The sequence below is a fragment of the Hyperolius riggenbachi genome, chromosome 5, assembly GCF_040937935.1.
Source record: "Hyperolius riggenbachi isolate aHypRig1 chromosome 5, aHypRig1.pri, whole genome shotgun sequence".
NCBI classification, from domain to species: Eukaryota; Metazoa; Chordata; class Amphibia; order Anura; family Hyperoliidae; genus Hyperolius; species Hyperolius riggenbachi.
Genome location: NC_090650.1, coordinates 260728704 through 260742489, shown reverse-complemented (window position 1 = coordinate 260742489; position 13786 = coordinate 260728704). Strand labels below are relative to the sequence as shown.

The following is a 13786-nucleotide window of genomic DNA, read 5'->3' as shown; positions in this document are numbered from 1 at the left end:
GTTCACACTAGGGACGGTGCTGTACGCTTTTTTCAGTACATTGCGCTGTGGGCTTTGCTAGGTACGGATTATTACATTGATTCTTATGTACCACGTTCACATCTAGGTGCTGCGTTAGTCCATTTGAGAAACGGGGTGTTTCACATGCATTGCTTTGCACTTCACAGTAAAATGCAAGTGAATGGGTGCGCTTTTTTAGCAATTAGATCTGCTAGCAATGTGCTTTGGAGATGCCTTTTTTTAACCCTAATTAAAAAAAAAAAGAAAAATGAAAGTAAATCTTTATTTACAACTGCTACATCAAATAAGCAAAACATGCTGAACAAAAATGTGCTCAACTGCATGTAAAATGCATCAGTCCGCTTAAAAAATGCGCACCACAATGCACAGCGTGTTTTTTTAATCATGAGCTTAAAATAAGTTTCTGACTGCACCCAATCTGAATGAGGCCTAAGAACAGATTAAAATGTGAACAGAAGGCAGTTGCTGTTCTGCAATGGAGGGGAAGACCAAAAGATGTCCATCACTTTCTGTCCCATAGCTTTTTGTATTGTAGTCCACTGGCTTGTTAAACATTGTGTGTCTATACACACAGGGTAATGTCGTCAACGCATCTGTAAGATGGATAGATTAAAAACAGTTAGGTAGCTCCTGCTCTTTGCTTTATTTGCCTTTTTTCATCTTTGCCGTTTTTTCTTTTCGTTTTTTCACATGCTTTGGAATCTTGTTCTTTCTCTTCTCCCTCTGTGCTTCTTTGACCTGTTTCTTTCTCTCCTAATAAAAAGAAATAAACGGCATGAAATTATTGGTGGATTACAGGACAGTTTAAAGCCACAGGGATCCTTTTAGGAATGCACACAAACAAATCTCAAGAAAGGCTAGGCTGAGCAGGGAGGCATAAAGCGAAGGAGTGGAAACAAAAAGCATGTTTCAGTGGTTATAAAAACAGTACACTAATTTTACTTTGCCTTACAATAAGATCCACCCTTACACAGTGCTCCAAATATTTCACTACACATGCATGTTTTTAAATTCAACAATGTGCTTAGTATTTACACGTCTTTCAGCTAATCATAGATCCCATGTCATGCAAAGGGCGCAGGAATAAGAAAAAGCACTGCATGGGAATGCCGAGCCCTCGGGGGTAATTAATTACCTGGCAGCAGGTGTTCTGTTTTTTTCTTGTGGGCAAGACATCTCTCCCCCCGTATTTAGGGAGAGATTCGCAGCTGGAGTCCTTTGATTGGCCCCTCGTCTGGCAGCAGTTTGAAGCAGCCAATCGTGTTGGGACAAAGGGGTATATAAGGAGGGAGCAGGCAGCTGGTGTCATCTCAAACCCCCAATGGCTGAAGAGCAGCTGCCCCTCCCACCCTCCCTGTCGCTTGCCTAAACTTTATTGGGGGTTTATTACCTATTTGAATAGGCGAAGGCAAAGGAAATGGCACCCAGGTATGGATGCGCATATGGTTGTTAGCAATAAAGTTTACTGGTGGTATTACAGTTTACGAGCTTATATTTGGTTTTGTATTTCCGAATAAAAAGAAATTTGGTTTTGGTGGAACAAAGACATTGAAATTGAAACCCCAATAAAATTGTCCGAGGCCTTAACTCAACAAATGGTGTTGTCTTTATTGTATTGATAAGTGGGAAAATGGGTGAGTGCATTTCCATTAAGTTTAACTCTTTGGTGTTACATTATTTCCTGTTAGAGATCACTGTGGTTGGCTCACAGTGATCACAGAGTCAGTGAACATTACACGAAGCTCAGCTGTCACTAGGAGCAACGATAGTGGCAGGAGCATGTGGCAATGGGAGAAATCTATGCCCTGGCAGGGTTAACTTCCCTAGCGGTAAGGAAGAGTGCAACTCGTCCTGCACAAAAATCCTGAAAGCGGTAAGGACGAGTTACACTCGTCCTTGCAGCCAGGGAGGCTAGGCTCCCTGCTCTGCTGGCTCCAGCTGCATCCCCCTCCCTTCCTTCTCCCCCATGTCTGTGTAGTTACTTCCCCCCTTCTCGCCTGACTGCAGCGTTACCCTCCCTTACTCTTCCCTTCCCTGGCCTCCCCCCCCCCCCCCCCGTCTGTGTAGTGACACCCCCCCTTCTTCTCACCCCGTTTGCTGCACTAGCCCCCCTTCCCTGTGTGTAGCGATCCCTGGCCATGATATATAAATACTTACTGAGTCACTCGAGCCTCTGTCCCACAATCGCACCCATCTCTCTGCAGCGCCACTCGTCTGCTCTGGACACAGTGATTCGCCTTGATAACGTCACCAAGCCATCACTTGTCCCGAACAGAGAAGAGTGGCGCTACAGCTGTAGAGAGATGGGGTCGTGGGACAGAGGCTCGAATGGCTCAGTAAGTACATATCATGGCCAGGGATCGCTACACAGTGGGAAGAGGGGGGAGAGCGGGGGACAGAGGCTGGGAATTGCTACACATAAGGGAAGAGGGAGGGAGGGCCAGCTCAGCAGACGGGGTAGAAGGGGGGGGGGGGGTCACTACACAGGCAGGGGAGAGAGGGAAAGGCCAGGGATCGCTACACATAAGGGAAGAGGAAGGGAGGGCTCCTCTGCATTACTGACAGGTAGGGAGAAGGAGGGTCACTCCACAGATGGGGGGAGAAGGGACGGTGGAATGCAGCTACAGATTCTCTGCTCTGCTTACTCCCTTACATAAGGGCTTCCCCCAGGGCCAGTTTTAGCTACAATGGGGAAAAGTAATCTGGGGCCCCCCTTCCCCCCACTGAAAGCCTAATTCCCACCGCTGTGGCTGCCGCCAACCACATCTACCCCCTTGCTCACTTCTACTGACCCCCAGACACACACATGTGTACAACTCCCCCCCCCCCTCCCTCCGCTGCAGTGTAGCAAAGGCAGTGAGAGATGCACACACTCACCCCCTGAAGGATGCAGCTCCTGTCTGTCTCCCCTGTAGTTACTTGGTCCAGCACTTCCTGCTTCTCTGTTTGAAGACCGACAAGAGCTGCATCGCCTGCATTGTTCATAAGGTGAGTGCATGCATCTCTCACTGCCTTTTGCTACACTGCACAGTGCGCGGGCAGCCATCTGAGGTGAAAGGGGACACGTGGGGGCCCCTATAGATGTGGGGGGCCCTGGGGCAGTTGCCCCCTTTGCCTCTATGGAAGCGCAGGCCCTAGCTTCTCCAGGATGGCTGAATGCCTGTCCTATAGCACCTATAGCTGCCTAATCTATACTGGGGACACATACCTGCATAATCTGTACTAGGGACATAAATATCTCTTGGTCGAATCTGCCCATCATCGCTAAATTTTGGGGGAGTAATTTTAAAATTTAGTTTTGATTTTATTTTGTGTTTCAAGCATTCATTATACTCAAAATGTGTACTAGACTTTTGCTTGACACATTTTGGTAAGTTACAGAAAAAAAAGGTTATGAAAATTAATTGAACCACTTTGTGCACAGAAATCCTGGGGAAATTGAACGCCAGGGAGGTTACGAGGAAGCAAACGGCTTAGATTTCAATCAGTGGTGTCCGCAAGAGGTTAATGGAGCAAACAAAAGTCCATAACTACAGACGTCACACGACTTCAGTCCTGATTGCAGCCTGGCAGGCTGATCATTAGCAGTGTCTCGGCAGGGAAAGATCACAACAAATGTGCACGCGCGTTCCTTGCTACTCTCCACCCCCAGGACTTGACGCCAATCGGCGTTAGGCGGTCCTGGGGGAGCCACTCTGTGGCCGCCAATAGGCGTCAGGTGGTCGCAGAGCAGGTAAGCGTGCAATAGACCTACTAGAAGTGTTGCACAAACCTGTATAATGGCCAAGAGACAAACATATCAACCAAGGTGATACAGGCTCATGGACTATTAAACACATACCTACTGTTCTTTGCTCTAATCAACGTGGTGGGTAGATTCTGCTTTTAACTTTAAAGTGGGCAGCTGATTGCCACATGATTTGTTCTGAAATGTTTTTATTTTTACATGCATCGATAAAATACAAATAGCCTGTGTAATGGCCAAGAGGCCCTGTTCTCACTCTGACTGGCACTTCGCTGCCCATTCATTACTGCACGAACATTTGTCACTTTCAGTTCCTTTTGGAACTCTAATTACTGCACTCTGCACTTTGTGCTTCACTTTATTTGCGCCCCAGTTCAGGTGATGTTGGGATTTACTACATGATGTATATATTTTTATATCAATTTATATGGAGCATTGTCATATTGTCTTATGCATTTATTGGGCATTATTTATGCATTGATGCCACCCAGGTGTTTCTGGTTTTAAGTGTTTTTAACATTGTAATCAAAAAAATAAGCCTTTATTGGTATAACATTAAACATGTATTGGTTGTGGTGCGGTTTCTGGGACCAATCTGTTCTTTTGTTAATGGCCAAGAAGCATCTATGGAAGCTAGTCCAGGAACACTTACTTTGAAAATGAAGACGCTCATAACCCACACTGCAGAGCACCAGGACAATGACCCCAGGCACATTTGGTTCCTCAGTATAAAGACAGTCCCTTTAACCCAAAAAGGAGGAGAAAGCATCTGGCTGCTTTAACAACAAAAGGCATGCTAGATTCTGACCGAGGCACTGGGCCTCCCTTGGACTTAGTGAGAGGAATGTTTGCACATGCTTCCTCTGGGCAATATTCAAAGACAAGTTGGAAACTGGTGTATTCTCTTGGCCCATACGGTGCTATGATCTTGTGTGTTCTGATTTGATGTACTCCAAATACATGTTTTGCGTTTAAGGTCTGCTGTATAACTTCAGCACCAACGACATGTATAAAATCCCATAGTATAGGGATGAAGCTTAGCCATTTATCGTTCTGCATGCACCTAGTGGTTCACTGTAAGGTCTCTTCTGAGAAGTGTAACAGATGAGTGCACCATTTGGAGGGAGATGCCACACGGAACCTCTAATACAGTAGCCCCCACTTAGGGTAAACATGGTGTACCTTTATCCATCCAGGCATGCCCCTATGCTTTACAGCAGTCTTTCCTATCTTTTCGCCTTTCCTTTCAATTCAGACTGCCTCTCTCTGACTTCTCCTCCCATCAACATGCACTTTGCTCTAGGTGTTTTAATGTGCTTCTCCTGAATTTTAGGCAATATCCTTAGGATACTTCTAAGTTGCATACCATTAATGCATGCTCCATATACCCACACTGATCACCAAATGCGGATTACTATCACTACTACTAGTACAAAGTAGGGTTGCCGCAGTATACCGGTATGGCGTGGTTTGATTTTGCATGGTAATTATACCATGCTCAATTGCGTTATACCGGTTTTAGGGGGCGTGGCTTCAGCAGAGGGAGAGCTGCGCATCTGCAGGGAAGAACAGCCGAATCAGTGAGAGAAGATCGGATGCATCAGCGGGGGAGAACGTGCAGAAACTACTCGCCTTCCTTCGGCCACACGCGACGACTATCTCTTCTCATGCGTCGTGGCGTTGGTAACAGAACCCCCTGTGATGACGTAGTCGCGTGTCATCACAGGGGGCTCGGTTATTAACGTGATGACGCATGGGAGGAAAGAGATGCCGCGTGTGGCTGGCTGGAGTAAGATGAGTAGTTTCTGCCACTCTCCCCCACCGCTACACTATTGGAGGCATCTATACCTATACTTGGGGCAACTAAACTAGCTACCTATACTGGAGGCAGCTATACCTATACTGGGGGCAGTTATATTAACTACCTATACTAGAGGCATTTATAGTCCAGGGAAGGTTTTTTGAAGAGAGGCCTGATTATTGCGTCCTTTAGTAAAGCAGGAAATATCCCCAATTGTAAGGAACAGTTTACAATTTTGAGGAATAACGGTACAAACAGGTCCGGGGCAGCTCAACATGAACTGTGTTGGGCCAGGATCCAGGTCAAAGGTAGTTTGGCGGAGGTGAAGGAGGATGCTTGATGTGGCTTCCTTATCATTTACCTTGAAGTTTGACCAAGGTGTTACATTGTTTCTGCTAATCGTCTTTGGCGCTATATTAGGCTAAAATGCTGCAAGTTGGATGGCAGACCGTATAGCGGAGACTGAGAAAAAAATAGGCAAATTGGTCTCAGAGGTCCTTTAACCCTCCTGGCTGTTTGCTAAAAATCCGCCAGGGGGCAGCAAATCCGTTTTTTTTTCTATTACATGTAGCGAGACAGCCCCTCCGATCGATCGAAGATCCCGTTCAAAGAATGGGATCTCCTGGAGGGCTCCCCCGTCGCCATTGTGACGTCATAGGGGACTTCGATCCACCCCACAGCGCTGCCTGGCACTGATTGGCCAGGCAGCGCACGGGGTCTGGGGGGGGGGGCAGCCGCGGCGGGACAAATAGCGGCGGATCGGCGGCGATCGCATTGCACACGCAGCTAGCAAAGTGCTAGCTGCGTGTAGCAAAAAAAAATTATGCAAATCGGCCCAGCGGGGCCTGAGCGGTGCCTTCTGGCGGCATAGCCCGTGCTCAGCACGGGCTTACCGCCAGGGAGGTTAAAGACTGGATATTAAATTTTTGGCATGCCGGGTTGCAGAGTTTTTCCACTGTGTGGAACAGTTGGTCTGGTTCGTTAACTGCATTTGCAATCTCATGTGATAGAAAGGATGACTTTTTCTCAGTGATTACCTTTTGGCAGTTCTTCAAGTTGAGGATTAAGGCATGTTTGTCTTCTGGGGACTGAGATTTGTGCCACAGTCTTTCAAGCTTTCTGCCTTGTCTTTTCAGCTCGTTTATAAAGTTATCTAACTACTGTGCATGATGGTGTGGAGTAAGATATTTGGTGCACAGAGGAGAAATGGTCTCAAAGGTGAAGGACACACATTTGTTGTATTTAAAACACCAGAGTATGAGGGTCCAAGCTGGAATCTGTCAATTCATCAAAGCTGAGGTTATCCCGGCTATGTTGCAGTGCTAGCCCTTTTAAGTGGCGATATTTTATTTGGTTCTTGATCTGGTGTCGACAGCTGGTATTGATAGGGAGAAGTGGATAGTGTGATGGTCTGACCAGACAACAGGATTCATTTCCACACTGGCTATTGACAGACCAGCATGGAATATGACCTTTCTTGTGAATAGCAGAGCTGATTGCTTGGGAGAAGCCCAATTCATTTATGGCACAAGGTAGCTCTATTCCTAATTGCGAAAAGAGGGTCATCCAATCATGTATTGAAATCTCCAAGAACATTCCATCTGGGGTGCTCCAGTGTTAGCTTGCATAGGAATTCTACAAGTTCCTTGAGGAAGGCTGAGTCTTCTCCTGGTGGGCGGTAGATCAGCAAAATGTTTATGTTTTTCTCAGCTGAAAGTTGCTCCCCCAAGCATTCAAATGAGTTGGCAGGTCCTACAGTAAATGGTCTGATTTTCAAAGCTGATCTAAAGCAAAGTGCAACCCCCCAGCATTCTTTCCTGTTGCAGTGTATCACAGAATAATTTATTGGCACGGTCACCTCCAGGGTGTGGCCAACTGGTTTAGAAAGCCAGGGTTCAGTCAGGCAGGCCAGATCAGAAGACTATTAGATCATGTATGGATTGCTGTTTATCAATCTGACATTATAGAGAACAGCCTTGATGGGGCTACCCTGGTAGCTGAGGTCTGTTATTGAGGACTCCAGGAGGGAACAGCGTCCAGATGTGTGGCTGTCATCTCTGCTGGAACTATTAAGGTGGTTGCCTGGATGTACTCTGTAGATTTTTCTGAGTTTTTTTGGTTCTGCAGTGAACGTCTTTTTCCACATCCTCAGGACCTTCTTTTGGTCTTTCTGAGGATTCCTGCAAAGTGAAACTTAAGTGAACCTAAAAAAAAAAAAGGTTTAACTTACCTGGGCCCCCTGCAGCCACCATGTGCCATCATTCCTCGATGCCTGTCACCCGCAGTGCCTAAGTTTTGATTCTAGCGACAGAGCCAGGCACCGGCCACGGCGCCTGCGTGACCCTGGACGCACGCGTCCTTGATCGACATGTGCAGTATGAGAAAATCTCATACTGCGCCAAAATCGACACTTAGGCACTGCGTCGAGGAGTGACGCCGCAGGCACATGTCGGCTGCAGGAGGCTGGTAGAAGCCCAAGGTAAGCGAACCTTTTTTTAGGTTCACTTTAAATCTTCAACTTAAATCACCAATGTGTATATGCACATATCAAATAGAATTCTTAGATTAAATAATAGAATTTGACAAATGACAGTCAAATTACTTATGGGTTTTCATTTGATTTACCAATTATAAATGATCACACACTAACCTTTTTGTCCACTGGTAGGTCAGACGAATCTTTTGTATGATCTTCTTCAGAGGCAGAAGTTGTCTCATCCTCACTGTTCGTGTCGGAACCGGAGTCATGCTGCAGCCCACGATCAGAGTTCTGTAGCAAAGCTGGGATCTGCATACATAATAAGCATATACATTCCAAATGAAACTATCGCAGTTTTTAATTCTATCTTTTATAAAAGAGTAGTTTCAAATTGACTCATTTTTGTATTTTACAGGACATTTCTGCACTATAAGACAACTATTTTAGTTTAAAATGAGGTGAAAGAAGAAATCTCCAGACATTTGTACGTACAGACAATCCACTTGCAAGACAACGAGGACTATAGGCCTGATTCATCAAGCTGCTAAAGCAGCGCAGCTTAAAGAGGAACTTCAGCCTAAACAAACATACATGTCATTAACCACTTGAGGACCGCCCCCAGCCGATGGGCGGCGGCAACGTCCGGGCCTAAACGACCGCAATACGCCCATCAGCGGGGGCGGCTGCGGGTGTGGTAATGCGGCGATCGTGTCATTCGTGACGCGATCAGCCGCCGGCGACTGGCTCCGCCCCCTCACGCTGTAACCCGCCGGCCGTTCGGGAGCGCCGGCGGGTTACTAGCACCCGGATTGCCGCATGTAAAGAGTATAATAGGCTTTGTAATGTATACAAAGCCTATTATACTGGCTGCATCCTGCCCTGGTGGTCCCAGTTTCCGAGGGACCACCAGGGCAGGCTGCAGCCACCCTAGTCTGCACCAAGCACACTGATTTCTCCCCCCCCCCCCTGATCGCCCACAGCACCCCTCAGACCCCCCCTGCCCACCCCCCAGACCACTGTTTGCACCCAATCACCCATCAATCACTCCCTGTCACTATCTGTCAACGCTATTTTTTTTAACCCTAAACTGCCCCCTGCTCCCTCCTGATCACCTCCCACCCCTCAGATTCTCCCCAGACCCCCCCCCCCCCCCCCTGTGTACTGTATGCATCTATCCCCCCTGATCACCTGTCAATCACCCCCTGTCACTGCCACCCATCAATCAGCCCCTGACCTGCCCCTTGCGGGCAATCTGATCCCCCACCCACACCAATAGATCGCCCGCAGATCCGACATCAGATCACCTCCCAAATGCAGTGTTTACATCTGTTCTCTACCCTAAACACCCACTAATTACCCATCAATCACCCCCTATCACCACCTGTCACTGTTACCCATCAGATTACACCCTAATCTGCCCCTAGGGCACCCAATCACACGCCCACACGCTCAGATTGCCCTCAGACCCCAGCCCTGATCACCTCGCCAGTGCATTGCTTGCATCTATTTCCCCCCTCTAATCACACCTTGAGACACCCATCAATCACCACCTGTCATCACCTGTCACCCCCTAGCACACCTACCCATCAGATCAGGCCCTAATTTGCCCCGTGTGGGGTTCCTGATCACTCGGCCAAACCCTCAGATCCCCCTCAGACCCCCTTCCGATCACCTCCCTAGTGCATTGATTGCATCTATTTTCCCCTCTAACCACCCCCTGAGACACCCATCAATCACCTCCTGTCACCCCCCTAGCACTCCTATCCATCAGATCAGGCCCAATACAACCTGTCATCTAAGAGGCCACCCTGCTTATGACTGGTTCCACAAAATTTGCCCCCTCATAGACCACCTGTCATCAAAATTTGCTGATGCTTATACCCCTGAACAGTCATTTTGAAAAATTTGGTTTCCAGACTACTCACGGTTTTGGGCCCGTAAAATGCCAGGGCGGTATAGGAACCCCACAAGTGACCCCATTTTAGAAAGAAGACACCGCAAGGTATTCTGTTAGGTGTATGATGAGTTCATAGAAGATTTTATTTTTTGTCACAAGTTAGCGGAAATTGATATGTATTGTTTTTTTTTCACAAAGTGTCATTTTCCGCTAACTTGTGACAAAAATTTTTTTTTTCTATGAACTCACCATACTCCTAACAGAATACCTTGGGGTGTCTTCTTTCTAAAATGGGGTCACTTGTGGGGTTTCTATACTGCCCTGGCATTTTAGGGGCCCTAAACCGTGAGCAGTAGTCTAGAATCCAAATGCCTCAAAATGACCTGTGAATAGGACGTTAGGCCCCTTAGCGCACCTAGGTTGCAAATCAGTGTCACATGTGTTATCGCCGTACTCAGAAGAAGTAGTATATTGTGTTTTGGGGTGTATTTTTACACATACCCATGCTGGGTGGGAGAAATCTCTCTGTAAATGGACAATTGTGTGTAAAAAAAAAATCAAACAATTGTGATTTACAGAGATATTTCTCCCACCCAGCATGGGTATGTGTAAAAATACACCCCAAAACACATTATACTACTTCTCCTGAGTACGGCGGTACCACATGTGTGGCACTTTTTTGCACCCTAAGTGCGCTAAGGGGCCCAAAATCCAATGAGTACCTTTAAGATTTCACAGGTCATTTTGCGACATTTGGTTTCAAGGCTACTCCTCACGGTTTAGGGCCCCTAAAATGCCAGGGCAGTATAGGAACCCCACAAATGACCCCATTTTAGAAAGAAGACACCCCAAGGTATTCCGTTAGGAGTATGGAGAGTTAATAGAAGATTTTATTTTTTGTTACAAGTTAGCGGAAAATGACACTTTGTGAAAAAAAACTATTAAAATCAATTTCCGCTAACTTGTGACAAAAAAAAAAAAAATTCTTCTATGAACTCACCATCCTCCTAACGGAATACCTTGGGGTGTCTTCTTTCTAAAATGGGGTAATTTGTGGGGTTCCTATACTGTCCTGGCATTTTAGGGGCCCTAAACCGTGAGGAGTAGTCTTGAAACGAAATTTCTCAAAATGACCTGTGAAATCCTAAAGGTACTCATTGAACTTTGGGCCCCTTAGCGCAGTTAGGGTGCAAAAAAGTGCCACACATGTGGTATCGCCGTACTCAGGAGAAGTAGTATAATGTGTTTTGGGGTGTATTTTTCCACATACCCATGCTGAGTGGGAGAAATATCTCTATAAATAGACAATTGTGTGTAAAAAAAATAAAACAATTGTCATTTACGGAGATATTTCTCCCACCCAGCATGGGTATGTGTAAAAATACACCCCAAAACACATTATACTACTTCTCCCGAGTTCGGCAATACCACATGTGTGGCACTTTTTTGCAGCCTAACTGCGCTAAGGGGCCCAAAGTCCAATGAGCATCTTTAGGCTTTACAGGGGTGCTTACAATTAGGCAACCCCCAAAATGCCAGGACAGTGAACACACCCCACAAATGACCCCATTTTGGAAAGTAGACACTTCAAGGTATTCAGAGAGGAGCATAGTGAGTCCGTGGCAGATTTAATTTTTTTTTGTCGCAAGTTAGAAGAAATGGAAACTTTTTTTTTTTTTTTTTTGTCACAAAGTGTCATTTTCCGCTAACTTGTGACAAAAAATAAAATCTTCTATGAACTCACTATGCCTCTCACTGAATACTTTGGGATGTCTTCTTTCCAAAATGGGGTCATTTGGGGGGTATTTGTACTATCCTGGAATTTTAGCCCCTCATGAAACCTGACAGGTGCGCAGAAAAGTCAGAGATGCTTGAAAATGGGAAAATTCACTTTTGGCACCATAGTTTGTAAACGCAGTACAGCCCGGCGGACGTCCGATGACGTCATCGCGCCGTCGTGGGACGCAGAAGTCCCAGGAAATGGAGCGCAGAGGAGCCCGACCTGGCAGCCGGCCTGGCCAGGTCGGGTCGGGCACCGGAGACCACCGGGAGCCTGCGGAGCGGCGGCGAGGGCACCTCCTGCCTGCCACGGGCTGGAGGAAGCCCCAGGTAAGTGGAAATTTATTTTTATTTTTTGAATCCCCTCCCTGAACCTTCCCTTTAAGGGGTGAAAAGACTGTGGTCCTTAAGTGGTTAAAATAATACCAGTTGCCTGAATCTCCTGTTGATCCTGTGTCTCTAATACTTTTCAGGTGTTTTGACTGAAGTCAGACTGGATTAGCTGCATGCTTATTTCAGGTGTGTGATTCTTCCACCACTGCAGCCAAAGAGATGAGCAGGACTGCCAAGCAACTGGTATTGTTTAAAATAAAACATCCATATCCCTCTCAATTTAGGTTTCCTTTAAGAAACTTGTACCAAAGTTTTGACAGCACTCCTCTTCTTATGATCAGATTGACACCACCTCAAAATCCAGGTGGGCCTAGCATATACATATACGGGCCACAGAATCCACTGCTCCAGTTCTCTAGCAATAGAAATCCAGTATTTAATGCACACACCATGTTAAAACAAAACAAATATAGCGTAATACAGCCTTGATATTCAGCGTGTTTGGCCTGCGCTTAGATGCGCACTCACTTGAACTAGAAGTTAATGAAGCCTATCGGGCCTTTGCAGCCCAGCAGTATCAGTGTCTCGTGTGGTGCTGGCATCCCGTGCCTCCACAGCGACGCCGGCACCGCACGAGAGAAGGATACCGCTGGGCTGCAAAGGCCCGATAGGCTTCATTAACTTCTGGTTGGCTTCATTAACTTCTGGTTCAAGTGAGAGCGCATATAAGCGCAGGCCAAACACGCTGAATATCAAGGCTGTATTATGCTATATTTGTTTTTACATGGTGTGTGCATTAAATACTGGATTTATATTGCTGGAGAACTGGAGCAGTGGATTCTGTTGCCCTGCACATGTATATGCTAGGCCCACCTGGATTCTGAGGTGGTGTCAATCTGATAAGAAGAGGAGCGCTGTCACAACTTTGGTACAAGCTTATATTGGACAATGTGGTAGCGAACACTCTAACCTCATATAGGCTGAATTTAGTGGATGTTATAAGCAGGTGCAGTTTGTACAAAGATTGACTTTCCCTTTAAGAAAAACAAAGTTCTGATGCTGTGAAACTGTTAAAGAAACACCAAGCCTTTTCAGTGTTGCTGAGTAGATTTTTAGTCTGGAGTTTCACTTTAATGTGCAGTAATGCTCACTATACACGCCTTACATAGCAGCGCTCACTGTGTGCCTTCCGTTAGTTACATGCATTGCTTCCTTAGCAACGTGCGCAACTTTCGATGCGGACAATCCTGTGACGTATTGCTACCGCGATACTTCACTAACAGTTGCTACTATGACAATGAACAAGTTGATTGTCATAGTAGCGGCTTTTAGTGCAGTGTCGCGGTAGCGATACATCACAGGATTGTGAAGAGATGGACTAGTCCAAAACCTAGTCTACTACCTACTGTAAGTAACATCAACATAAGAGAAAAGTAATGTATGGCTCGATTTACTCTGGAAAAAAAAACTTACTTATTTGTCTATGTTTGCACATATTTTAAAATTTACAATTTTTCGCCATAGTGCCCTTTTAAATTCATTAACATTTTTTAATACCATGCAACAGTGCCAAACAAATCTTACCGTTTCAGCACCTGACAGGTCCTTCTTTAGGCCAGTGACAGTCTGATAGAGAATCTAAGAAAGAAAAAAAAATAGAAGGGCAAATGAAAAAAAGAAGAAAACAATTTGAGCACAGTTACCACTTTTACTTTGGGAAATATAACACAT

General features: G+C 46.0%; 1 protein-coding gene across 1 annotated transcript in view; it reads right to left on the bottom strand.

Moving 5' to 3' along the window:
- Nucleotides 1-269: 269 nt before the first annotated feature.
- The window catches only part of RIOK1 (RIO kinase 1), a 52655-nt gene continuing 39138 nt past the window's right edge, over nucleotides 270-13786 (bottom strand). Inside the window, exons 15-17 of the mRNA XM_068236856.1 lie at nucleotides 13640-13693; nucleotides 8218-8355; nucleotides 270-774 (exon numbers count right to left, since the gene is read on the bottom strand). Coding sequence (XP_068092957.1) covers nucleotides 664-774; nucleotides 8218-8355; nucleotides 13640-13693 — 303 coding nt within the window. The 3' untranslated portion in view covers nucleotides 270-663. The remainder of the gene's footprint in view (nucleotides 775-8217; nucleotides 8356-13639; nucleotides 13694-13786) is intronic.